General features: G+C 37.1%; 2 protein-coding genes across 3 annotated transcripts; one reads left to right on the forward strand and one right to left on the reverse strand.

Moving 5' to 3' along the window:
- Positions 1 to 1,783: 1,783 nt before the first annotated feature.
- On the reverse strand, positions 1,784 to 15,309 carry rgsl1 (regulator of G protein signaling like 1). The gene is made up of 20 exons (XM_077199884.1): positions 15,251 to 15,309; positions 14,937 to 15,022; positions 14,767 to 14,841; positions 13,525 to 13,651; positions 12,201 to 12,302; positions 11,805 to 11,969; positions 9,733 to 10,622; positions 9,390 to 9,452; positions 9,081 to 9,291; positions 7,377 to 7,436; positions 6,675 to 6,762; positions 6,357 to 6,544; positions 5,153 to 5,270; positions 4,096 to 4,180; positions 3,879 to 4,011; positions 3,464 to 3,611; positions 3,235 to 3,373; positions 2,544 to 2,668; positions 2,057 to 2,178; positions 1,784 to 1,959 (listed from the first exon to the last, which is right to left on the reverse strand). Exons 1-20 carry the CDS (start codon positions 15,288 to 15,290, stop codon positions 1,862 to 1,864), a joined length of 3,063 nt encoding a protein of 1,020 aa, XP_077055999.1. The 5' UTR covers positions 15,291 to 15,309; the 3' UTR covers positions 1,784 to 1,861.
- Positions 15,310 to 15,640: 331 nt separating this feature from the next.
- On the forward strand, positions 15,641 to 27,802 carry prkag1 (protein kinase, AMP-activated, gamma 1 non-catalytic subunit). 2 transcript variants are annotated; one of them, XM_077199870.1, is made up of 13 exons: positions 15,641 to 15,830; positions 18,601 to 18,652; positions 18,929 to 19,029; positions 19,771 to 19,852; positions 20,201 to 20,259; positions 20,370 to 20,415; positions 20,495 to 20,549; positions 20,633 to 20,759; positions 21,443 to 21,608; positions 21,737 to 21,774; positions 22,669 to 22,815; positions 25,556 to 25,655; positions 26,591 to 27,802. In XM_077199870.1, exons 1-13 carry the CDS (start codon positions 15,822 to 15,824, stop codon positions 26,599 to 26,601), a joined length of 993 nt encoding a protein of 330 aa, XP_077055985.1. In that variant the 5' UTR covers positions 15,641 to 15,821; the 3' UTR covers positions 26,602 to 27,802. The 2 variants fall into 2 exon arrangements, with proteins under 2 accessions (XP_077055985.1, XP_077055984.1); XM_077199869.1 differs by lacking the exon at positions 26,591 to 27,802 and having other exon boundaries at positions 15,675 to 15,830; positions 25,556 to 25,678.
- The last annotated feature ends 189 nt before the right edge of the window (positions 27,803 to 27,991 follow it).

The following is a 27,991-nucleotide window of genomic DNA, read 5'->3' on the forward strand; positions in this document are numbered from 1 at the left end:
TTGCCTATATGCTCAACTCATTCATTCACTGAAGATTTTACAGTAATAAACTACTTGCTATAAAAGTATATGAAATATTATTTTATTATCTGATGGTGTCGACAGATATTGAGTGATGATAGGAAGGAAACAGTTCAGAAGCACACAAACACCTCTCAACATGTTAAACCGACTCACCTACAATAATTCCTTGATACCGAAACGTTTATTTTGCACGTTTGCAGTGTGTCTTTTGTTCAATCTCTTTTCCATCCCTCACATTTAGTTTGACTCATGAATGTTGAATCGCATGTGAAACACGTGTAGTTTCAGAAGTGAGATTTATCTGATGTGACACTGCCATCTAGAGGCAGCGGACAGAACTACAGTCAGAAGAACACAGATTTCAAGGGATAGTTCAACCAAAAATGATCATTCTGTCATTATTCACTCACTCCCATCTCTATATTTTTGACTATTCAATGAAAGTGAGTGTGAAAGTGTCAGTGAGGTCCAGTGTGGTTTGGACACCAACACTCCACCAAAACATCTTCTTGAAAAATGAAATGAAAAAAGTTTTTATTTTGATGACATGACATGGCACACCGTCCTTCTAAGAGAAGATTAGCATTTAATTGTCTTTTCTCTATCTGTGTTATTCTGAAAAATGACTAAGTCTTCATTTACAGCAGAATATTTTGACATGATCATTAACAGGTTCCCATGATGCTGCGGTGTGAATGAGTGTCAAGGCCTCTGTTTCACACGCCACTCAACTCTTACATTACTTTCTCATCATTGCAAGTGAAAGTGTGAAAACAAGTCACCATGAAATCAAAATGGACCATTCTTATTTTTAATGGAATAGTGCAGTCTTTATCGATGCAAATCATTATTGTTTTAGATTCAAGTTTCTCGTAATCTTGAATCAGAATAACTTCCTCTTGCAGCATCTCTCCTCTTCTCTGATGACGAGGGCGGAGCTATAACCTGTCACTCACATGAGATCCACCAATAGCAAACTACAACCATCCAATCAATTCCTCACAGACAAGATCAAGCCCCGCCCACATCTGTTCTTGTTCCAGAAGCGTTTCACTCGGATATACCTCACAGTAGAGAAGAAAAGACGAGTGCAACTTCTGTATCATGCTGTCTTTAAGGTATGTCATTCTCATTATGAAACAGATATTTTAATATCTAGTAGTGTTATAATAGTATTTATATACTATTATAGTTTCTATTCATATTTTGAATTGTTTTTTTCTGTTCTATTTAAATTTTAGCTAAAGTTTAAGTAATTTTGTGTTTTTGACATTTTATAATACATTTTCATTAATAATGACATTTTAAATAACTGAAATCTATATAGTTTTTCAGTTAGTTTTAGTTATTTTAGTAGTTCAAGATAAACTAAATGAAAATGAGAAATGTTTCCTTTACCATTTTAATTAAAGTAGTAATAACGTTAAATTATGCATAATTACAAGTAACTAACCCTAAACTTAACTTAACCGTAACTCTAAAGTACACACACTCAAACACACTCAAACACACACACACTCAAACACGCACACACACTCAAACACAGACACTCTCACTTAAACACACACACACACACACACACACACACACACACACACACACACACACACACACACACACACACACACACACTCTCACTTAAACACACACACTCTCACTTAAACACACACACTCAAATACACAAACAAACACACACACACGCACGCACGCACGCACGCACGCACGCACGCACGCACGCACGCACGCACGCACACACACACACACACACACACACACACACACACACACACACACACACACACACACACACAGAAGAGCAGCAGCAGTTTATTGTCCTTCATCTGGCAGAAGGAGAAGTGTTCTGGTTGTGTGGAGTGTGTGGCAGCATCAGTGTGAGGCCGTGTTGAGTTGAGAAACGCAGGGTGGCGTCTTTAACTATCAAACACATCAGAGAAGTGTTAAACAGTTCAAACACTCACAATGACTGTTCATGGCTTCATACATGCAGTTTGAGTCCTGAGAAACTTCCCACCTTCATTTGATCTGACAGTCTTGATGTTTAAAGATCGCTGTTCTGCAGGACGGGAGAGCACAGTTTGATTCTTCACTGCTTTATTGGGGCAGAAGTGTTTCATCACCTTTAGACAACAAAACCTGGCAAAGGGAACATCCAGTTACTCCTAAACCTCCGAAATCTGCAGCAAAAACTACTATTACTAATAGTTCTCTTGTCAGTAACAGTCGGTTCCACACTGACACCTGCACTGCTTCTACACTACACTACAGTGTGTGTGTGTGTGTGTGTGTGTGTGTGTGTGTGTGTGTGTGTGTGTGTGTGTGTGTGTGTGTGTGTGTGTGTGTGTGTGTGTGTTTGTGTGTGATATGAGAACGTCTGCTTCTACACTAGTGTGTGTGTGATATGAGAACGTCTGCTTCTACACTACAGTGTGTGTGTGTGATATGAGAACGTCTGATTCTACACTACAGTGTGTGTGTGTGATCTGAGAAGGTCTGATCACCTTTTCCAGCAAAAGACCAGAATTGGAAACACCTCCATCATAGCGAGATAGAAGAGTGTGCGGTCCACCTTCCCAGAGGCGAATCGCTGCAGAATCGCATCTTTCTGAGCCTCAGTGGTGTTGATCTGAGTACACACACACACACACGCATACAAACGCATAAGCACACACACACACAAAAGCACGCATGCTCACACACACACACACACACACACACCAATATATATATATACATATATTCTGTATACACCTAGCAGTACAATACAGTGGCGAGTAGAAAACAATGAATAATGTAACTTAATAGAAATCAAATATTTTCCAAATAATATTTTAGGCATATTTATAATGTTAATTTTTCACAGTATACACTGGGTCTTTATATCTGAAATTATTTAACTGCCTTTTAAAACTTAGGACAGGGTCCCTTGCACAAGGATGATCACATCTGGTCTGTGCCATCTAAAGATTGAAAACCCCTGCCTTCAAAAGCATTTATAAACTGTTACTATTTGTACTTTTTCTGGTTATTGAGGAAATTCAACCATATGAAGTATAACCTGAATTTTCTATGATTCAAATGCTTAGTTTAAGATCTGGGTATTGCATGTTCTCTTCACTGTGTTACTACTTCTGATATACAGTTAGTTAGTAGTTAGTTCACTTATAGATCAGATGTTATATAATAGCGCACCAAGAGCTTTGGTGAGAGATCTGAGTGTAGAAAGATGTTGATGATCAGCTCAGCTTTATGGTGAAGCATTGCATAATCAGTCTCGCTGTACAAGCCCTCTGATGCCATCTCATCTCCTGCGTCTGCCAAATGCCTGAACCTACAAGCTCAGAAAACACCAGTAAACTCCCTCAATCCCAGGTGCCACACAGAACAAGCGTTGAGCGCCCTCTGCTGGACGACCCCTGACCTCTCACACTCCATGTAGAAGGAAAGATCATTGACTAAGAAGTCCACTATCACCGTTTTGTTGAAAATGCTTCGTATTTTAGGCCTAAACTTTTCTCCATCTGTGTTGACATAGGAAGTCTGCTGGGCCTTGACCCGGACCACGCAAGCTGGAGAAAAATCACAAAGTCTTTACAGCACTGATTTGGCCACATCTGGAGTACATTTACATGTTAACCATTTGGCAGATGCTTTTATCCAAAGCGACTTACATTGCATTTCAAGGTACATATTTACATTCTTTTCAATTCTTGTTTTCCCTGGGGATTGAACCCATGACCTTAGCGTTAAGCGCCAACGCTCTACTGTTTGAGCTACAGGAAACTTGCTACAGGAGTAAGCGGATGGAGCGTAAAAGTGAAAGTAAAAGGACTCACGCTCTGAGAAGCGCTTGTAGTCCTGTATCAGATACTCTTCAAACTCAGCTCGGATCTCACGCTTCTCGATGGCGGCTAGAAACTTCGAAACGCTGCGGATGAACCTCCCTAAAGCTTCCCACCCGTTGGCCTTCTGAAGAAATCAACAAATCAAATGAGCTGAGCAAAGAAGGGTCTGAAAAAGTGCAGCTTTTTTTAATTTATTGAAATATTTTACCAGCTCCATCACCAAGGGTCCTCTCAGGCTCAGGTCAGATGCATCAAGAGAACAAGTAGGAAATGATTCCTGATATTGTTTGAACCTGTTTGAGATCAGAAAACTCTTTAATATATCCAATAGCAAAGAGTTTAAATGTCAAATCAAGTCAAATGTAGTTAAAATGCACATTGTTTCAAAGCAGCTTTACAGGAAATCATTATGTTAATGTTTATAGTCTAAATATCTTAATAGTCACATTTAGCAGATTAGACCTGGGCGAAAATATAGTTTACATTTTATGACGATTCAAGCAATCAAGCAGTTGATATTTGCTATATTGCATTATAAAGTTGGACATACAGTACTTATATATACAAATTTATATAAAGAGCGGGCAATAATATAGTTACATTGTGCAAATAAAATAAACCAGACATTTGCTGTATAGTATATACTGAATTAGCAAAATAATCTCTTGCTTCTTAGATGTCCCTCCTGAAAAAACCCAGTAATCTCACGTGTGTCTCCTCTAGAGTTTCAAAAGAGATCTTAACAATCAGTTGAGAAAAGAAAACTCAAACAGTCTCAGAAAAGTTCTTGCAATTCTGACTATTTTTTTTAGAACTTGCAAATTTTTTGAGATGGTTCTCACTGCGGAACATGAAATCCACGGGGAGGAGTCGGATCCAGATCAAACTCCTCCCACCTTACATACACCTAAACCTAGCCAACTCCGCCCCCTGGTCCCTAAACACACCCCTAATCCCTAAACCAAACCCTAATCCTACCAATCTCCACCCCTTGGATCTTGATCCGACTCCTCCACGTGGATCTCATGTACTGCATTGAGGTGCTACTGATTTTTTTCTCTCAGAATGTGACATATAAACTTGAATTTGTAAAGGTAATTGTGACTTTATATCACAATTCCTTTTTTTTCCCCTCGCAATAAAAAGTCAGGTGGAATTTTAGTTAATTTTGTTAATTAAAACATTAATTAAAATCGTTAAATAAAACATAACTGAGAACTCAATGAAATTGCAACCTCTGAGCAATAACATGTTCCTGTAAGTACCATGTGGCCTCCAGGGATTTGGCAACCAGATGTTGAATGGTGTAGATGATGTCCGGAGGAACCGAGTCCATCTGGGTCACACTGGTGATGATGTCAGCGCTGCACTGCAGGTAATCCACTGCAGGGGGAGACACACACCAAAACATGCTGTTAGTTTAAAGACCAGAATCATTTATTCACCCACATGTCATTTCAAACAGGGTTATTATAGGTCTCTAAAACCAAAACCATAAAAAAATGCTCTTATGTTAACTGAAATAAAATATAGCTGCAAGCAGCAATAAAGGGGCCCAGCACAATAAAGACATGATGAGTTATGCAAGCATGGCTGGGAGCTTCAGAGCTTGTGATTTCTTTGCCGTTCACTTGCTAATTCTGATCAGATTTCACTCGGATATGCACAAAAATCGGATTTGGACTGACAGTCTGAACGTAGTTTCGTAATGATACACTAATGCATTCCTAAAATACAGCATTTTACAACAAAATTCAAAATGGCCGACACCCAAAATGGCTATATGAGAAAATTGTGTATCATTTGACACTGCATGTTGCACTGAATTAAAAGTTATAAAAAATAGCAATTTTTAATATCTCCTCTACTGACCAGTAGGTGGCGCCGTGCAGAAATGCTGCATGTAACCTCAGGTCATGCTTGTGATGTACCAAGACTCATCTCGATATGCTAAATTTGCTCTTCAGCAAATTTGTTTGCATGTTATTTGAAAATCGGAAGAACCGGGCAGAAAATTCAAAATGGTGTCATAGGAACGATTAAATCATCGAATCGTCTTGACCCAAGGAATCAGAGACAAAAAAAATAAAAAATTTCTACCTCAAAATGTGTTGCTTGCCATTTCTTTGAAATTGTTAGAAAATCGTTTCAACGCCAAATCATTTTTAGCCAAATATCTTCCCACGGAGACATGGAAATCATACAATAAAATCATACAGGTTTGTAATGATGTGAGCAGGGTTGCCAACTGTCCTGTATGACATTGACTACACTGTGAGGTAGCCTACAGTATTTAAGTGTCCCGTATTTTCCTATAAAAAACAACGATTTTCCCTTATTTTCTTTATCTGAAGTTGGCAACCCTAGATGTAAGGGTGAGTAAATGATGACAGGTTGTTCATTTTTTAGGTGAACTTTTCTTCACTGAATTTGAAATAGTGTCACTATATCCATAAACGAAAGCAGTACTGGGATTTTCTCGCCGAAAGAATCTGTCTAGGAGGGTGCGTATTTTAGCCTTCTGTCGCTTGGGTTCGACGCTGCGCAGAGCTTCTGCCTCCTGAACGAAGAGAAGTGCTCCGTCGGCACTGTGCTCTTGCAGAAACTGTCTGAAATGATTCATGTACTGAGTTGTTGTGATGGCCTCTTCAAATGACCTGGAATTTAGCAGAAAACAGACAATTTAGTCTCAGCAAAAGAAATCATTTACCCTGAGATAATTAAAATGCTTTAAGAAATACTTTTCCCACAAATATAGCTTATAAACTCATCTTTCCAAATAAGAACCTGGGTTTTGTAGATGGCCTTTCAAAAATAATGTTGTCCTTCTTGAGAGTTTTGATCTGGAGAGACGTGACTTTGGATACGGGCACATCTGGATGTGAAGCATGCAATAAAACACTGATAAATGACACATACAGCGCTTGAATTTTGTTTTTCTTAACAGCAGGTCCAAAAATCTGAGACTATGCTGAAGTTAAGAATATTGATTCATTTGACAGATTCAACCTTAAATTAGTTTAAATGAACAAATGACATTTTCAGGGTCAAATCAGGTAGAATTAAACTCCTAAAAGGAACAGCTGCATGCTGTCACTTTTACAGTGTACTAGGGCTTTAAAACTTCTAACTTGGCAAAGTTGTGTTGAAAAACAAATATATATGCACTCTCAGGTGAATAATCAATGTAAATGAGTGATTCATTCATACTCTTGCAGGAGAACATAACCTTTATTTTAAGAGAGTATGCTTTTACAATAACACTGTAAAAATATTTTTCAAAGTTGTAAATAAAACATTATTGGAGTACATTATGCAAAATATAATTTTAAATGTTCTACTTCAGTGTGTTACTTGCTCTTTCTTTTTAATAGTTTGTGAAACATACTAGCAGTTTCTGAGTGAAAATCGTTTCTACACCAATTTTCTTTTCTTTTTTTTCAGTGAACAAAAATGACTTTTTGCTGAAATAATCATCATTTACAATACCTTGAGCAAGGGGTGTTATGACATCACTCTCTGTCATGAGCTTTGGCTCCTCAGACGCACCTGTCCAATACAAGCAAGAGAAAGTGAATCATTTTGAGATTGTCATAAAAGAGGGCCGTTTAAATCAAGTCAAGTCACCTTTATTTGTAAAGCGCTTTAGGCTATTTCAAAGCAGCTTTACAGTGATAAACAGGAAAATAACGATCAATGATGCAAACAGAATTTAATTCTGCTGTAAAACAGCTCTAAAAAAGACATTAGTGTTATTATTGGCTGAAGTCAGTTAAGTGTTGATTCAGTTCAGTTCAATAACTGTGTGAAGTTCATCAATTATGAGTCAATACATTTTTGTCTTACCTTGATTCACTATGGTAAACCTATTATAATTGTTTATATTTTAGACCTGTCGGGATGTTTTTTACAGGGAATTGTGTACATGCGTCACTCGCCCGTGCGTGTCTCGGACTCTCGTCATATCCATAAATAGAGAAAAGTTGCTCCGGCTACTTTGCTGCATGTGTGTGTGTGTGTGTGTGTGTGTGTGTCTGTTGTATGAGTGTTGACATGGAGCCGCTAAATCTCCAGCCTCCGGTGAATCAACAAAAGCTTTTTTTAGACAAAAGCTGAACAGAGGAGAGTCTGCAGGCAAAAAGAGAACGAGACAGAGCTCGTAATAAAACAAGAATCAACATCAGCTTGGCTTTTCGTCAAGAACCGAGAGATTTGAAATGTTGCAAAAGTGCTGCAAAGATTGTTTTTATAATTCAGCAGTTGAATTAGGTATTTTTCTAAACAGATAAATTGTCATATGTATCTCTCTAACAGAGTTTACTGTAAAGCATTATCTATTGTTAAGATCATTTCATTATGGTTGTCGTGTCGCTGTGCTGGAATTTATTTTTAAGGAAGTACCGTGTCTATTACTGGGTAAAGCTACGGTAACGTCATCAGCCATTCAGTTCAACAGGGTTGCCAACTCTCACGCATCTGGCGTGAGTCACGGTGACACTCACGCATTCAGCCTCAATCTCACGGTCTCACGCTCAACAAAGAAATCTCAAGCTAAATTAGACATTCTTCTGTGCTGTATTTTTTTTTTCACTCATGTGCACTAATTTCCGAATTACTATAAGCAAGTTCAGGCTCTTAACTGCTGATTGGACCACTGCATTTGACACTGACACCGACAGACTAGACAGAGAAGGTTACTTTTGATATGGAACAAATTCTCAGCTGTCAGATTCTGTCAATATTTCCAACGTTTTGGCGTGACAGATCGCTGTAGCGCGCCAGTTCAAACGGCACGTGATACAGTAGCCTACACACCCCCCGCCGCCAATTAAGAAATAAAGTGGAATCAGCTGTAAAGCAGCTCAGTGGAGTCATCATCAGTGTATTTCAACCCGATCTCACACCAATTCGTACGAATTTTACGAGGTGGCTAATTCGTACGAATTCATACGACCTCACTCGTACCAATTAGTATTCGATTTTTGCTAAATCGCACATATTTTACGACTTGGCCAATTCGTATGAATTCGTACGAATGACCTACCCCTGACCCCGCCCCTAAACCTACCCATCACGTGGGTTTAGACAAATTCGTACGAGTGAGGTCGTATGAATTCGTACGAATTAGCCATCTTTTAATCACTCGTACAAATTCGTACGAATTGGTCGTGAGATAGCGTTGTGTATTCTTACTGATGATGTTGTACTTGTGCAGGAGTGATCCTCCCTTCTGCAGGTCTTGCAGGGCCACAAAAGCCCAGGTGTCCTGAGATAGAGCGTCAGGGTCCCGGCGGCTACAGCATCCTTCACACAGAACCATCGCCTCCGTCTGAGTGAGAAGAGCTTCTGTTTCTGTCTCCAGACCGGAGAACAGCAGCTGCAATGAGTCTTCACTGCGACAACTCTGAAAGACATGGGAGAAGGTTCCTGAAAACTGAAGGGAAAGCATCCACTGGTCCGAGTCAATAGTTAAGATTGCACACATTAGTTAAGATCACTCACCAGGTGAGACACCAGAGCTTTGTCCTCGGCATCTAAAAATGAGTCATAAGGGTCTTGTAGTTCCTGTGAAAAGAGCATATACGAGATATTCTCACATCTGATGAATAATTACTAGCACAAACGTTTTGGAATAACATGATGAATCATTCACAATTAGACCAAGAGCATGTATTAATAAACCATTTTGATTTCATGTTGACTTTAAAGCAAAACGAACTCATTTAAATGTAGACGAATTGCTTGTATTTTTGTTGTTTATTCTTGTTGTATTTAAGATGAATCACCTTTTTGTATTCCTCTTTTTTTTGGGATAAAAGCATCTGCTAAATGAATAAATGTTTACCTTGCATATTTCATATTTTGCAGTGTAAACCCACGGCACAGCGGCGCTGGAGGGTAACAGAGATCGCAGCTTCTGGCTGGTGTTGGGATCCAGGCGTACACAACACGACATGCTCTCTTTAAGGTACGTCTCTGTTATCCGCTGGGCCATGCTCTGTCTCTGTGCGCAGACTGGATCTTCTCCTTGTGCTTTCAGAACCAGCAGGAGGAAATAGTCAAGGTCCTCCAACAGATCCAGCATCTGCTGTTTCTCCACCAGGCCTTGGGCTCTCAGATAAGACCTAAAAGGTCCTCCAGTTAGAGCCTCGGCAGACAGAGCCGGTTGCAGATAGCGGTGGACATCTGATGGTGGAGCGTGAATGTCCACACAGCAGGGAATCTGACACGCTGGTGTTTGGACGCATGTGTGATGGACAATAGCTGTGGGATTCTCTGAGACCTGGACACAGTCCGTATATCTGTGCAGTTTCTGGGAACGATGTGCTATGTTTGAACACTGGGAACCCTTTGGATCTTCCTGATTGGCTGGTTGAAGCCACAAGCAAATGCTGTTTGACTGTAAACGCTCTGTGTTTGGCTTGTGTGAACTCCACAGGTGCCGTTTGCTGTGTTTACTGGAGTAGGATTTAGCAGGGCTCGGCGTGGGATTCGTATTGCTCTGTCCATTCTCACGTGAGGAGGGAGATTGAACAGGAGGAGAGGAAAAGGATGTGTATTTCTCTATAATGGGTCGACATTCAGGCACACGTGACAACCAGGATTTACAGCAGTGTAAGAACTGAGGCAGCCAATACGACTGCAGTCGGCTCAGAGCTTTCCTTCTCATCTCTGTCAGCACGCGGCCCTGGGAACCGAGTGCGCATTCTTTGGACAAGATCTCAGGCATGTCATCTGAAAGAAAAAATATAATCTGATAAAATATGAAATAATTAGTACATAAAAGGGAGACATTTCTGCACCCTGCATTAGAAACAAAAAATCATTTACATTACTGTTCAAAAGTTTGGGGTCAGTAAGAATTTTTGAAGGAAATTAATACTTTTATTCATCAAGGATGCATTTAATTGATCAAAAGTGACATTTATAATGTTACAAAAGATTCTATTTCAAATAAATGCTGTTTTTTTAAACTTTCTATTCATCAAAGAATCCTCAAAAAATGTATCACGGTTTCCAAAAAAATATTAACTGTTTTCAACATTGATAATTATGAGAAATGTTTCTTAAGTACCAAACAGGGTTACTATCGATAACTGAAACTATTAAAAATATTTTTGTTAATTGAAATAAAGCCAAAATAAAATAAAATAAAACGTAAATATTAGATGACAAATTTAAACTAAACAAAAATTAGAAATGTTTCTTTGGCAAATACTGAAGTAAGTTGAAGCACTAAAATGACTAACTGGAAATAAAACTTATTAAAAAACTTATTAAAAATTACAAAAATGAAACTAAAATTAAAATGAAAACTGAAAATAAAAAGACAAAAGCTCCATCCATCCATCCATCTTCTTCCGCTTATCCGGGGCCGGGTCGCGGGGACAGCAGTCTAAGCAGAGATGCCCGGACTTCCCTCTCCCTGGACACTTCCTCCAGCTCTTCCGGGGGGACACCGAGGCGTTCCCAGGCCAGCCGGGAGACATAGTCTCTCCAGTGTGTCCTAGGTCTTCCCCGGGGTCTCCTCCCAGTGGGACGTGCCCGGAACACCTCCCCGGGAAGGCGTCCAGGAGGCATCCGGAACACATGCCCGAGCCACCTCAGCTGACCCCTCTCGATGTGGAGGAGCAGCGGCTCGACTCTGAGCTCCTCCCGAGTGTCCGAGCTCTTTCCTTGCCTTCACTCGCTTGCGCATGACACTGAAGACTGGAGTAATTAATGCTTAAAATTCAGCTTTGATCACAGAAATAAATCACATTTTACAATATATTCAAATAGAATGTATTTTGTTTTGATTTTTAATAATAAGATACTCAAAACTTTTGAACGGTAGTGTAATATCTCACAAACAGAAGAACAGAAATAGTGCTGTGTTGAAGGGAAGAGGAGAGAAGCACAAACTCGCTGTCTCACCTGTGTGGCAGACCGACAGGACGGCAGAGCCTTCGCTCAGGTGAGACAGTCTGATCGATGTCTGAAGTGCTTGCTGATTCAGAGTTTGAAACTCATCTTCACTTTCTTCTTCTTTCATACTCAACAACAGGGAAACTCTCACACAGAACAGAACAAGCTCCTCTTCTGCTCGAAAACACATTATACACATAGCATATGCATTAGCACAAATTAGTTATCATTCTTTAATATGATTTATTTTGGTATAGTCAGAACACAGAGCACTACAGCTCCACTCATTCTTAATGTGAATCTGATATCGAATGTTGAGTCTAATTAGAGGCCTTGTAAAATTCAAATCAGTTTCAATACAAAATGCATTTCAAAGTAAAAAGGTAAAGCAGTGCAGTGTCCCACCAGCAGTGCTCTTGAGAAATGAACGAAATCTCTGGATTCCCCTCACGCTGCCGAGACACTTCCTCACCAGCCACTGATCCGCCGGAGTCCATTTCAGATCCTCTGCAAACATCATCATCATTAAAAACAAAACAACTGTAATAACTAACACGGCATATTAACTCTGGGGTCCTTCGGCCCAAATGGACCCGAAACATTTAAATATTATTTTTTTTTAAATCATAGCTTCATCGGAATGGTCTGAAATTTGGTGACTTGTTTGGTACTTGGTATATGAACATCCAAAAAAATTGGGGACAGGATTTGAATAATCTAAGTGGTTGTAAAAAAAATGGTCACACCCAGGACCTTCGGCCCAAATGGACCCGGCATAGGAAATGAATGGGAAATTGGCAAAAATGTGAAAATACCGAGTTTTTTTGTGCGTACAATCTACAAATCAGCCACGATCCAGAAAAAAAGCACACAACAGTGAAGGGGTGAATCTATAAAACATCAAGAGTGCAAAACAGACACATCCACACACACACACACACACACACACACGCACGCACGCACGCACGCACGCACGCACGCACGCACGCACGCACGCACGCACGCACGCACGCACACACACACACACACACACACACACACACACACACACACACACACACACACACACACACAGACAGAAACACACACACACACACACACACACACACAGACAGAAACACACACACACACATGGGGACACAGACACACACACACACACACACACACACACACACACACACACACACACACACACACACACACACACACGCACACACACACAAACACACTTGTATACATAAACAAACTAAAAAATTCAGATTTCATATGTGTTTTGCATTTTTAAAATGCTCAGTTTGTCCACCAGATGGCATCCATCTCATTTCAAAAATTGCTTTCATGAGGTCTAGGCTTGACACTAAAATGAAATACAGCTTTAAAAAAAAAATATATATATATTTTTTTTAAATAATTTTCTATTATATTCAATGGGGGGGAAATTGGTCATATTTATTGCATAAATATTAATTATAAATCATAAAATTATCTCAAAACACCAAAAAAGAAAAGAAAAAATATTATAAAAAACAAGTAAAAAAAAAAAATTATGATTTTCTTTTAATAAATATGAATCCCACCCCTCCGGCCCATTTGGACCCGAAGGTCCTGAGTGTGACTCTGAAACGAAGGACCCCAGAGGGTTAATGTGACACGCTTTCATCCAGGGAAGAGTTCATGTGTCTCTAAACATACAGTACCTCTGCATTGTCATGTGTGACTGTAACATTACCTGTGGATTTAGAGGACGTGAAGTCAAGGATCTCTGTACAGAGAATGAAGTTGTGATAGAGTTCAGTTTGTTTGAAGAAAACCATCCGATGCGTCTCTAACCATTTCAAAAATGATCCAGCGTTCACCTGACAGTAAATGTGTGCACAGATATTAAATGTTTTGGCCTGTAACTATGGAACCCCATGACTTCGTAAATCATAATTTAGATTTTGTAAATCATAATTAATTATGATAAAAAAGTAAAAAGTTGAAATTATGACATAGAAAGGTCAAAATTATGACAGTCATAATAATGACTTAGTATGTCATGATTACAACATTTTATCTAATTTTCATTTACGCATTTGGCAGAAGCTTTTATCCAAAGTGACTTACATTGCATTTCAAGGTATACATTTACATACTTATCTGTTCTTGCTTTCCCTGGGAATCGAACCCATGATCTTGACGTTGCAAGCGCCAAAGCTCTACTGTTTGAGCCAGTCTCATAATTATGACTTAGAATTATGTAAAAATTACTTAGTATGTCATAATTATGCCAGTCAAAATGATGACTTAGTATGTCATAATTTACTTTTGTTCTCATAATTATGACCTAGTATGTCACAATTGACCAAAAATTCAAAATTGTGACTTAGTTTGTCATAATTTTGACCTTTTCTCTCATAACTATGTCTTAGTATCTCATAATTATGACTGTCATCATTTAACAAAAATTGAAAATTATGACTTAGTGTGCCATAATTTCATATTTTAAATTATGACTTACTCAAAATTATGGCTTAGTATGTCATACAGAAATTTTGACTTTTTATCTCAAAATATGACTTAGTATCTTATAGCCTACTTATGACTGTCATAATTGACAAAATGTCAAAATTGTGACTTATGACATGCTTATGTCATAATTTCATATTTTTAATTATGACAGTCCAAATGACTTAGTGTGTCATCATATTTTCATATTTTTGATTATGACTTGGTCAAAATGACTTACCGGTAGTATGTCACAGTTTTGTCGTTTTAATCTCATAATCATGACTCATGCCATTATTTCAACATTTTATCTAATAAATACGACTTATCTATTTGTCTCATCTCAAATATGACTATTTATCTCATAAATAAGATTTACCAAAGCGTGACTTTATTCTTCTTCTTGTGTGGCAGAAATTGGCTTCCATAAACACCTGTTGTGGTCTAGTAAATTATCTTATAAATATAACATGAGCTGACCTACCTGAGAAAAGGACACATTTGGCCACATTCGCCACTTGTTTTCTTTGAGCATGTAGAGGGGGGTTTGACCGAACACCTGGAACAGGACAACATGAAGCAGGATGAGTCCAGGATCAACAGCACATTCGTTCAAGACATGAAATGAGGAGCAGACAGAAGATTTCATCTTACTGGAAGACTTAAAAATGTGTTGAAGAAATCCACAAACACTTCATCTTTCAGGAGAGACTTCAGTTCCATGTTGATGCTTTTCTCTGCTAAATGAGTGCAGTTGATAAATGACAAGGCCATTGATAGATTTCATGACCATTTATAGACTGGCAATGTGTGAAAGGTTTACAACAATTAGGCCTAACGTTACTTGTAACTAAAAGCCTGTCAATCAAACTCGGCGAGGGGTGAATTAGGCCTACTTGTAACTAAAAGTGTTAAACTAGTTAGGTTCATTGATTTAGATGTTGATTGTGTTTCTGCCCTGTTCTTACCCTGCGGATTATCATGTTTTCTGCTTTTCTTTGGTTTCATTTCTGCCCTGTTCAAAATCATGTTTGCGATAGATTTGTGTTGCCTTGACAACGCAATAATATATTATTTACTTATCTACGGCTTAAAATCGTTTTACTTTTAACTTTTATTTTAGATACTGTCCAATTAAATACAAATCAAATAAATAGTAGCCTACAACGTTTATCTGTTACTACGTGGTCGAGACATGTTTTATTATAATAGTTTTTTATTTTATTTGTGCTTATAATTATTTTGCAATGCTGTTATGTCAATCATGTTTATGTAACTATACTTTTACAACCAGTTTATTAGCAGGATTAATAAATTATTATGTACGATTATGCACTTTGGTGATGAAGGAGAAGCGCGCACACGTGTGTGTCGTCATATCCGGTCACGGCCTCAGGAGTGGTCTTCCTCATCCTGGAAGAAGTGTGAGTGAGCAGCGGCACCAGAAACAACATCAGTTCAGCTACCGAATTAAACTATATTTTCGCATTCAGAGATCGAAGTGAATATCAATAAGTGTCTTTACGCTGTGAATGGACCATGGAGTGTGTAAGTAGTGTGAGATTTATCAGTTAAGGTGAAAGAGTTGATCTGACAGATTCAGTCTCCTTGAATGACGCCGAGAGTCAGTTAAACTAACGGCGGGGTTTGTTAGATTGTGTTGCAATATTCAAAATGGCTAATATCGATTAAAGTGTTGAGGTTGCGCCTTAAGTGTTATTATTACTGTAGTGCTGTGTAGTAGATTATTTCTTATTCGCATGAAGCCAGTTATATTTCTCCTGCGGGAGTTCTGTGCTGCTAGTTTACTACAATTACACGTTTAGCAGCTACTGTTGTTAACTTTACTGTTGTTAAACTATAACCATGTTAACTATAACCATGTTAACAACACGTTAACTGTTGTTAACTTTACTGTTGTTAAACTATAACCATGTTAACACGTTAACCGTTGTTAAAATATAACTAGCTATGTTAACACGTTTACTAACGTTACACTTTAACTATGTTAACACGTTTATTTTTGTTACACTATAACTATGTTAACATGTTTATTGTTGTTACACTATAACTATGTGAACACGTTTACTGTTATTACACTATAACTATGTTAACACGTTTACTGTTGTTAACACGCTTATTGTTGTTTCACTATAACTATGTTAACACGTTTACTGTTATTACACTATAACTATGTTAACACGTTTACTGTTGTTAACACGCTTATTGTTGTTTCAACATAACTGTGTTAACATGTTTATTGTTGATACACACGTTTACTGTTATTACACTATAACTATGTTAACACGTTTACTGTTAACACGCTTATTGTTGTTTCAACATAACTATGTTAACATGTTTACTGTTGTTAACACGCTTATTGTTGTTTCAACATAACTATGTTTACATGTTTATTGTTGTTACACTATAACTATGTTAACACGTTTACTGTCATTACACTATAACTATGTTAACACGTTTACTGTTGTTAACACGCTTATTGTTGTTACACTATAACTATGTTAACATGTTTACTGTTATTACACTATAACTATGTTAACACGTTTACTGTTGTTAACACGCTTATTGTTGTTTCACCATAACTATGTTAACATGTTTATTGTTGTTACACTATAACTATGTTAACATGTTTACTGTTATTACACTATAACTATGTTAACACGTTTACTGTTGTTAACACGCTTATTGTTGTTTCACCATAACTATGTTAACATGTTTATTGTTGTTACACTATAACTATGTTAACACGTTTACTGTTATTACACTATAACTATGTTAACACGTTTACTGTTATTACACTATAACTATGCTAACACGTTTACTGTTGTTAACACGTTTATTGTTGTTAACACGTTTATTGTTGTTACACTATAATTGTTAACACGTTTACTGTTGTTACACTAACTGTTATCACGTTTATTGTTGTTACACTATAACTATGTTTACTGTTTACACTTGGTTTAGTGTAAGTGTTACACAGTGAAAGTGTTACACAGTTTTACACTATAACACGTTTACTGTTGTTACACTATAAATATGTTAACACGTTTACTGTTGTTAACACGTTTACTGTTGTTGTTACACTATAAGTATGTTAACACGTTTAATGTTGTTAACACGTTTACAGTTGTTACACAACTATGTTAACACGTTTACTGTTGTTAACACGTTTACTGTTGTTACACTATAACTGTTAACACGTTTACTGTTGTTACACAATAACTATGTTAACACGTTTACTGTTGTTAACACGTTTACTGTTGTTACACAATAACTATGTTAACACGTTTACTGTTGTTACACTATAACTATGTTAACACGTTTACTGTTGTTAACAAGTTTACTGTTGTTACACAATAACTATGTTAACACTTTTACTGTTGTTACATTTTTGTTAGCATCATGTTAACACGTTTACTGCTGTTACACTAGTTCTGTTTACACATTTACTGTTGTTACACTAACCGTTAACACGTTGTTTACTGTTGTTACACTATAACTGTGTTATCACGTTTACTGTTGCTGTTACTAGTACCATGTTAATACGTTTACTGCTGTTGCATTACTACTATGTTTAGTTTACTGCTGTTACACTAGTACTGTTAACACGTTTACTGCTGTTACACTAGTACTGTTAACACGTTTACTGCTGTTACACTAGTACCATGTTAATACGTTTACTGCTGTTGCATTACTACTATGTTTAGTTTACTGCTGTTACACTAGTACTGTTAACACGTTTACTGCTGTTACACTAGTACTGTTAACACGTTTACTGCTGTTACACAAGTACTGTTAACACGTTTACTGTTGTTACACTAGTACTATATTAACATGTTTAAGGCTGTTACACTAGTACTATGTTTACAAGTTTTCTGTTACTTTTTACACTAGTGCTGCTTTAGATTGCTCTTGCCGGTGTTAGTACAGTATTTAACACAACATCTTAACAAAATGTTGGAGCTAGTAATTTGTCAAGGTTCCAGTGATATCTGACAGCTTTCTCAGTTATTGGTTAATCAAGTTAATAACAGGCAAAGCAGTAAACTAGATCACGGAGGAACAGAGCTTTAAAAACAAGAGTTTATTAATGTATAAGAACCTGCAATAATTCGAAGCGAGCAGAACTCTTCTCCCATTCACTTATCTGGCTAAAATGTATTTTATTGACACATTTTAGCCTTTTGCTTAGTTTAGTATAACAACTCTAATTGTTAATAATCATCAGAAGAATGATCACATTTATAAGGGAAAACCAAAAGTTTTGAATGTTTACAATTGGACATCTGTTTTTCAGGTTCCTGCTGTTCTAGATGAGTTGGATGGTAAAAAGGAGGTGCACATAGAGGGTAAGAGTGTGAATAAATAAAAGAGAGACTGTAGTCCTGCGATCACATGCGCGAGAGCCGAGCAGGGGTTTGACTTCACTGTTTGCAGTGAAATCTGAGACTAAAGTGACAACAGAAACATGATCCAGTGACACTTTGTTCTCTGACACTTTTTCTCTCATATTTTTGTCGGATACGTTTTAATGCTTGTTCATGTTTTTATGTTTTAGACCGTGCAGTTTCAAGCAATACAATTGTGAATTATCTCTTTTTATTTCCCCCTCTCTATCAAACCAGATCCGGAGTATAATGTGTACACCCGCTTCATGAAGTCCCACCGCTGCTATGACCTGGTGCCCACCAGCTCAAAGTTAGTGGTGTTTGACACTTCTCTCCAGGTGGGAATTCAGAAGACAAATGTTGTTAAATTTGCAACTTTGCTTACAACCAATTTACTTCCATATGTGACACATTTCTGTGTGAAACAAGAAAAATGTTGGGCAGCACTATATTTTACCCATCATTTATTAAGAAGATAATGTAAAGTAGCCATTCCATACCAGTATACAGCCAGACTAAATGTGCATTTATTAAACTATTCCTAAATAGCCTTTTGGCTGTTTATTACATTATCCCTGGGTTTCACAGACAAGGCTTAAGTTAGTCCCAGACTAAAATGCATGTTTGAGCTGTTTGAACTGAAAGCAACTTGCACTGGCATATCTTAAAATAAATCAGTGTCATTGTGTTGTCTCAAGATGCACACCAGTAATGTTTTTTCTAAGGCATGTTATAAAAGCTACTTAAATGTCCTAATTAAACTAAAGCCTAATCCTGGCTAATTCTAAGCCCTGTCTGTGAAATCAGGCCTATTTATGTGTCATCAGCAGGAAAGCTATGTTATTGAAGAGGAATAACGTTTTGATAAAAGATTATTATATAACACAAAAAAAATATTATTTGGAATAATGTGCACCACTGAATTATTAATAGGCACATGCATTAAGAAATGGGGTCAGTGTTGATTTTGTGTTGACTTTAGGGGTTGGATATGTTTGCTCTGTAATTCGTGTCAACATTAGTGACATTTTAAACTGCCCGAGTGCATGCTGGTTAATTCGTGTTTGTATGGTTACCAGGTGAAGAAGGCGTTCTTTGCTCTGGTGTCTAATGGGGTGAGAGCAGCACCTCTCTGGGACAGCAAGAGGCAATGCTTTGTTGGTAAGTAAGCTTTTTTGGAAGTTTAAAAATTGTGTTATTGGGATTGATTGGTGACATTTAAAGGGCTTTTATAATATATTTAACTTGCATAATGCAACACATTAAAGGGAAGATAGAAAATCACCACTGGCAGAATGGGCTTTCAATAAAACTTGTTTGCCTATATAGAAGTTTTTTTAGAACTTTTCTAAAAAAAAAAAAAATTAAAAAAAAGTTTTTTTTTATTATGATAAAAAATGACTTGCAATTAAATAATTCATTCACAGTTGTTAATTGTAACAAAAGTTTAAAAGTAGTTCTGATTCAACTTATGCATGTCGTCTTTCATACTTTTTTTTGTTATTGTAGGTATGCTGACCATCACAGATTTCATCAATATACTGCATCGCTATTACAAGTCTCCTCTGGTAAAATTCTCTCCTCCTGCTCATGTTAAGACTGTTATTCTCCCATTGAAGTTTATTCGAGTCGTTTATGAGGAATTTTCAAAGATTTAATGTATTTTTCTCTGTTTTAGGTCCAGATATATGAGCTAGAAGAGCACAAAATAGAGACATGGAGAGGTGGGAATAATGTTAACGTGTTCATGATGTAGATGCTCTGACATGAGCCTATGACTGATCTGTTGTTTTTTTCTTATAGAGGTCTACTTGCAAGATTCCTTCAAGCCTCTCGTGAGCATATCGCCCAATGCCAGGTAAGAGTTGTAATTGGTGCAGGCAGATTGAATGGTTTTGATGGAGAGATGTGACATGTCTGATGTTTTCTTCTCTGTCTCAGCCTTTATGATGCAGTTTCATCTCTACTGAAGCATAAGATCCACAGATTACCCGTGATTGATCCTCTAACGGGAAACACACTCTACATCCTGACACACAAGAGGATCCTCAAATTCCTGAAACTCTTTGTAAGTCATTGCCTAATAATCGCTCACCTGTGACGCATGAAATTAAAGGGATAGTTCACTAGTGTAACAGCTTCTGTGTTGTATGTCACACGCATCACACACATGACCAGCGTCGGCCAATAGTGAGCCTACGTTTGACGTAGCTCTACGCTGTCACACTACGTAAACTGACTCGAGGCCCACAGAGAAGGAAATGAATAGTAGAAATAAAGTCGTTATTTTTGTTTGTTTTTTGCGCACAAAAAGTATTCTCGTCGCTTGATAAACTTAAGATTGAGCCACTGTAGTCACTTGGACTATTTTAACGATTTCTTAAATAACTTTTCGGGGAACAAGTTTCAATCCCTTAGAAGCCTATGGAGGAGTGATCAGCTCTCAGATTTAATCAAAAATATCTTAATTCGTGTTCCGAAGATGAACGAAGGTCTTACGGGGTTGGAACAACATGAGGGTGAGTAATTACTGACAGAATTTAAATTTTTGGGTGAACTATCCCTTTAAGCCCAGGCATTCATTTATTTGGTATCCGTGTCACAGAGCTGTTGATGTAATTCTGGCACAACTGGAATGGAGCAACTTCTGCTAAATTTCCTGTTCACTCATCTAGTACAACTTAGAATTTTGTGCTTTCTTTCTAGAAACACAGAGTTCCTGTTTATAATAATGCAAATTTTTTTTCCCAGATATCTGAAATCCCCAAACCTGCGTTTCTGTCTCAAACGCTGGAGGAGTTGAACATCGGGACGTTTCACAACATCGCAGTGGTTCACGCTGATACGCCGCTCTACTCAGCGCTGGGCATCTTCGTGGATCAGAGAGTGTCCGCACTCCCTGTGGTGGATGAAAATGGTAATAAATATATCCACATGTATTCAAAATATACTATATTTTTTATATTGTAAATTGCAAATCTCTCGTTTGTTTTTTCCTTCCCTTCTCACTTGATCATTGTTTCTCCCTCTCGTTTATGCCGACAGGACATGTGGTTGACATCTATTCCAAGTTTGATGTTATAGTAAGTTTTGTGTTTATATCTGTTGTTTGAAACTAGAACAGTGGACAGTGTGCATGTAAACGCACTCATTCTTAACCCGACAATGCAAGTGATCATGTAAACGCGTTAACCTGTTCCGTCCGTCCTTTCTGTGGATTTAAGCACATCCAGACACATTGAGCGTTTTGCATTAATGGAGGAGTAAATGTATCGCAAACTCAGACTCTTTCTTGACTCAAAAAAAGTATAAAAGTCTCATCTCGTACAGTAGAAGAAGCGGTTCAGTCTAAAAGGATAATATGAGCCGTAAGTTTCCCGCTGACATGTTGCAATACTCCACTTCGGTTTTTAAAGCTTTATTTATAATCACAACTGACATAAATGAAATACTGAATACTTGAGTCAGAAACGCAAAATATTATGTTTTTACGTGACTTCTGGGAAATAACCTGATTTATTAATAAAGTCTTGTAAACGCGGTGTACTTGCGTAGTCGGGTTATTGGTTTGCGTGTAAACCCGGACAACAGGTTATTTCAACAAGCTGATTTTTGTGAATTATCAGCTTCTGGTGTGCATGTAAACGTGCTCAGAGCTGCTGTGGTGGAGTTCAGTTATTGAATGTGATGTTTCTGGTTCCACTGGACTCACACCTGCTAGTGTGTGTTTAAGCCTCTGGTTCTGATATTGATCAGCTTGAGTGAATGCAGTCTCTACGGTACATAATCTTGTACTCATGATGATGCTGTGTTTTTAACATTATGTATTTAATTTAAAATCTGAAAGTAAAGTATTTAAAAAAAAAAACAGTCACACAATGACAATAATTTCTAAATGAATGACGCATGTGAGTTTATACACCGTTGTAGCTCTCTGTGTGTGTTTGTCTCAATCTGTTTTTCATATCGTCACACAGAATCTGGCAGCTGAGAAGACGTACAATAACCTGGACATCACCGTGACTAAAGCCCTCAAGCATCGCTCGCAGCATTTCGAGGGTGTGCTGACCTGTCGAGCCAGCGAGACCCTCGAGGCCATTATTAACCGACTGGTGGAGGCTGAGGTGAGGAACACACATGTGACATGATAGCATAAATACTGGTCAAAGGTTTGGGCTCAGTAAGATTTTTGAAAGACTCTTAAGGCCTCATTATGCTTCTGCGTCAACTCCACCACGTAGCTACGCCGTCACTCCTATGGCGTCGTGGCCGTTTTATGGTTCTGCGTCAGGTTGCGTTGCATCGCGGTGCATCTGACCAATCACAGCCCTTGTGGTCTGCGTCGCCTCGACACGTAGTTACAATTTTTGGGAGGTGCACGTCGAGCTACGGCGGAGGCCTCGGAGAGGGGTTCGCGGCGACGCAGAGGGGTCTGCGGGGGTACGCCGTCGATTCGACGCAGAAGCATAAAACGGGCTTTAGTCTCTCATGCTCTAGAACAGCATCATTATTGCAATTTAAAATTACTTTTAATTGAATAGATTAGTGGTCGACCGATATATCGCCACGGCCGATATATCGGCCGATATTTGGCTTTTTTAAAATATCGGCATCGGCCGATAAGTTTTTCTGATTGGCCGATATGTTGGAAGCGGGACTTTTATTTTAACGGCGCTGCAGACTTTTATTTTGACAGGCGCCGCTGAGAACACCACACCTGAGAAGAGAACGACAGCGCCTGAATCTGATCACACAGCGCTCACTCACATTCTCCGTCTCTCTGTCAGTCATATCTAATACTATGTTAGACAGAACCGGTGGCTACTGAACTGGTAATCAAAGAAAGTAAATGGTATGTGAAAAAGTAATGCGTTTGTTTTTATATTATTTGTAACCGAAAAGCCAAACAATCAGGCTAAAATACTTTCTCATTTACCGTCAACATTCAGCAAATGCGCATCTACATCATTTAAACAAATCTCTGAATATCTAATAAACATTTAATTTCACAAACCTTGCAGATTTAATCGAATCCAACTGTGATATCTTGTTAAGTGTGCATTTGTAGCCTGCATAAACGTGTTCGTGCGAGTGACGGTCCGTGTGAAGCGAGTAAATGCAAACAAAAGATAATCTTCACAGGAGACGCGATCGAAAAACTTTAAATCCTTCATTTTAAAATATGCTGTTCTATATCCAGTGGCCCACTGTGTCATATTCATGTCGTTTTCACTGTGTGCTGTATGTAAAATTAGAGTTACCTTGTCAAAAGTCAAACTAAAAAAAATATGATTATCAGTGCGCATGAAATTACCAGGTTACTGAGTGCCGTTACAGTGTTTACTTCCTTTTTATTCACATATTTTTAAACAATTACTTCATTTGTAAAAAATACTGTAATAGGATTGCAGATTCATGAAGTTGCCATCTAAAGTATAGGGCCTAAGCATGTTTATTTTTAAATATTTATTAAATTTATCTAATTTATTAAGTATTGATTTATATAAAGTGTGTATATATATATATATATATATATATATATATATATATATATATATATATATATATATATATTGATGGCCATCTGCATTGGCCATCAAAAAACCCATATCGGTCGACCACTAGAATAGATGTTAAAATGTAATTTATTCCCGTGATCAAAGCTGAATTTTCAGCATCATTACTCAGTGTCACATGATCCAGAATCATTTCTGATTATCAACGTTGAAAACAGTTTTTGCTGCTTTTACTTTTTTTGTGGAAACCATGATTTTTTTTTTTTTTACTTCAGAAAGTTGAAATGTATTTATTCATTTACTCATTTATTTGAAATCAAAATATTTTTTAACATTATAAATGCATCCTTGCTAAATTAAATTATTATGTATTTCTAAAATATATATTTTTATATTTAATATACAGGTGCTGGTCATATAATTAGAATATCATCAACAAGTTGATTTATTTCAATAATTCCATTCAAAAAGTGAAATTTGGATATTATATTCATTCATTACACACAGACTGTTATATTTCAAATGTTAATTTCATTTGTGTGTGTATGTGTGTGTGTGTGTGTATATATATATATATATATATATATAAACAATTGAAAAAAAAGAAAAAAAATATATTTATTTATTATTATTATTATTATTTTTTTCAATTGTTTATATATATATACATATACATACACACACACTCTCACACACTCCAGGGTCAGAAATTAACAGACGCTTGGGATAAACATGCCACCAAAATTTAATAAAAATTCAAGATGTCCCTGCACAGTTAATTGCTATTATCGCTGTTGCTGTAAGTTTGAAAATGAAAAGTGATTGAAGTGTTCAGCATTATAACCAATCACACTTTTCTGTGGAGCCAATCAGACGTGTTTAGATAATAAACAATAAATTACAGATAGTATAAAAGTGAGAGATTACGCTTTCGCTGAGTTTTTGCGATAACTCACACTAGACTAAAGTCATGGACTGACACGTCTTGTCTGTTTAGCCAGAATATGACATGCTGTTCCTCAAACACATAATTGTGTTTATTTGTTTTCTATAAATCAATGTAAATGATAATTATTACAATATCAGGAGCAATCATCATCAATGACTCTTTTCATATTAATGCAGCCCTAAGACAACACGGACACGTTTAATAGGATAATTATAAGAATTGCTTTTACGAAGGGTTAAAATCCCCTAGAAATCAATTCCATCTTAATGGCAAAGTTCATTTAGGATCCTGATATATGGATACAAGTTTTAAGATTTTGATAAATGAAATCTTTAATTACGCATGAGTACTTATAAATAACTGCATGTAACCGTACTGAGGGATCTGTCTGATTTTCAGGTTCACAGGCTAGTGATCGTGGATGAGCAGGAAGTGGTGAAAGGCATCGTCTCTCTGTCTGATATCTTGCAGTCTTTGGTGCTCACCAGTGGAGACGACGGTAAGACTCAAAATACAAAATAATTAATCTTCCAAATGACAGTTCTTTACATTTTACATTTATGTATATAGCTCTTAATAGACTACAGTATTGATGGGAGAAGTGAAGCTTTTTGAAACTTTGAATCAATTAAATCAGTTGCTTCACAAAATTTGATGATGCAAATCTAGTCTTACGCGCTGCGTGTTTCAGAGTAAAGTGCAGCACTGTGTTCATTTTGTGTTTTGATACACGTTAAATGCTATTATGTGCGTTTGAGTCGCTTATTTGCATTTGGGAACGCAATATGCGTCAACCATCTTTCCAGATTTATAATGAGAATCGTTTATACAGTTGACAGTAGGGCTGAAAAAAAAAACTAAGATGTTTCGATTAATGTTTTTTTTTTTTAAATGTGGTCGATTCAAAATCGATTCTCAAAGGCCACGAATCGATTTTTGTTTCCATTTTTATTTATCTATCACCCAAAAGCCAGTTTTAGTTTTCCTCCACTGTGATTTTATGTCACTGTTCTGACTCGTCCAATTTTCAGCATTAATTTTTCATCTTGCATCAAAATCCTGTCTATTCATTGTATGCATTTGAAATACGGAGTTCGGTTCTGTTTTAATGTACCCAAGTGTTCTTAAAATAAAAAGAGTTTAATATACAGGTTTAATATATTTTTATTTAACCACTTGTAAACTTATGTTCACTGTTCTTTTTTTATAATTATAGGATTTGTATTAGATTTATATTCATTGAGTCGGATCGAATTTAGAATCAAATTGAGAGCTTGCGAATCGAAATCGAATCGAATCAGAACATGTGAACCGATACCCATGATTTCCAGTGTAACCATACAGCTAATGTTAGTTAAAACGGTTCATTTACGTGTGATTTGTGATTATTTTGCTCTATTGACAGCCTGGTCTTTTCTTCTGTGTTCCCCTTAGGCAGTGCTTGATGGAAGAAGAGCGAAAGAGTTTCCTTCTCTCTCTCAGTAAGCTGGAAGGTGCTCCAGAAACGGAAAACATCTATGATATGCAACCATCTCAAAAACAGGAGTTGATGAAGCACCACAGATTTATTAACAGAGATCCGGCTGCTCCAGTCAGGAAAGAGACATGCTCAGAAATGCAATTGCTTTTCTAAGAAGAAACTCGTTTAATAATTGAGCCCTGAACCCTCTGTACCACTTCAGGGAGTGGGAAAGGAAATATCATTTTAGCTTCAAATTATTTTAGTTATGTCGCTTGGCACACTCTTTTTGCTGAAGAGACATGCGTCTTTCACATTATTCTCCTCTTCTTCTGTCCTCACAGAAGGAGAACACATGAGCATTGGAAATGCGGATGAGATTGAGGAGAAGATGTGATGCAGAAAGGCTTGAACCGGGAAATAGTCATTTACGTTTTGCGCAGGTGTTTAAGTATCAGTGGAGAAGAAAACAAGTGTGTGAATTCATACTGAGAGACTGATACGTTCCGTTATTGTTCCGGACGCGGTTTTGCAGGGTAATATAGCATGTTTTTCTAACTCATGGGCATTTGATACTGAAGAGGTTTGTCCTCTAAAGCCAGATATAATCTCATCTGAATTGACTGTTTCTACACTACACACTGACTGTTCGGGGAAGTTTCATTGCTTTAATCTAAACAATGTGAACATTGAGCAAAGAAAGAGAAAGTTTTGATATTAATCACTGATTATTTATAATATTGGAAAAAACAATTACTCAATATTATTATCATCATGTATATTATCAGGATAAATTTAGTTCTTTATCTTTGATTTTTTCCCAGTTGTTTTTATGCCTGATACAGACGTGCGTTTCATTTCTATTTGATATTGCTACTGATTTTACTCTGCTTTAATTAAGGTCTGTTCATTTTTTTAAATGAATTATCAGCATTCCCCCCCAAACTTTCAAAACCCAAAATGAGAATATCAGACTGCATCTCGGCGACTCACACTTTTGTTGTCATTATTGTAGCTCGTCTCGCTACAGAAAATCATTTGATTGTAATAGATTACAATCTGTACTCTGTAATCATTTTTATGCCACACATAAATGATATGTAAATACACCTGAACTGTTTTCTAATTCTCTCATGTCAAAGATGTTTTATTGAAGGCACAAGAAAAATAAAAATGTATTCGTTTAATAAGTTGTTGCAATTCTTTTGTTAGAAGGTAAACGAAGCGAGATATGCCACAATAAACGTTTTCACCGATATATTTTCCTAATGTCTTGTACCGTTAAACATGTTATCACGTGGATGAATAATCGTATGCAAATGATATGCAGATGAGGATATGCATAGTAAAACTAGGCGTTGTAAGCTCCATATATG

This window comes from Siphateles boraxobius, unplaced genomic scaffold, assembly GCF_051911475.1.
Source record: "Siphateles boraxobius isolate OS27281-9 unplaced genomic scaffold, OSU_SipBor_1 41, whole genome shotgun sequence".
NCBI classification, from domain to species: domain Eukaryota; kingdom Metazoa; phylum Chordata; class Actinopteri; order Cypriniformes; family Leuciscidae; genus Siphateles; species Siphateles boraxobius.

What these genes read in the sequence shown, in the direction of transcription:
- rgsl1 (XM_077199884.1), bottom strand. Translation starts at nt 15,290, where the DNA reads ATGAAACCAAAGAAAAGCAGAAAACATGATAATCCGCAGG. An exon ending in CATAACACCCCTTGCTCAAG is followed by an intron (nt 6,763 to 7,376) that starts GTATTGTAAATG and finishes CTTCACATCCAG; the next exon opens with ATGTGCCCGTATCCAAAGTC. An exon ending in GACTGTCAGATCAAATGAAG is followed by an intron (nt 1,960 to 2,056) that starts GTGGGAAGTTTC and finishes TGTGTTTGATAG; the next exon opens with TTAAAGACGCCACCCTGCGT.
- prkag1 (XM_077199869.1), top strand. An exon ending in GCTATTACAAGTCTCCTCTG is followed by an intron (nt 20,260 to 20,369) that starts GTAAAATTCTCT and finishes TCTCTGTTTTAG; the next exon opens with GTCCAGATATATGAGCTAGA. An exon ending in AGCATATCGCCCAATGCCAG is followed by an intron (nt 20,550 to 20,632) that starts GTAAGAGTTGTA and finishes TCTCTGTCTCAG; the next exon opens with CCTTTATGATGCAGTTTCAT.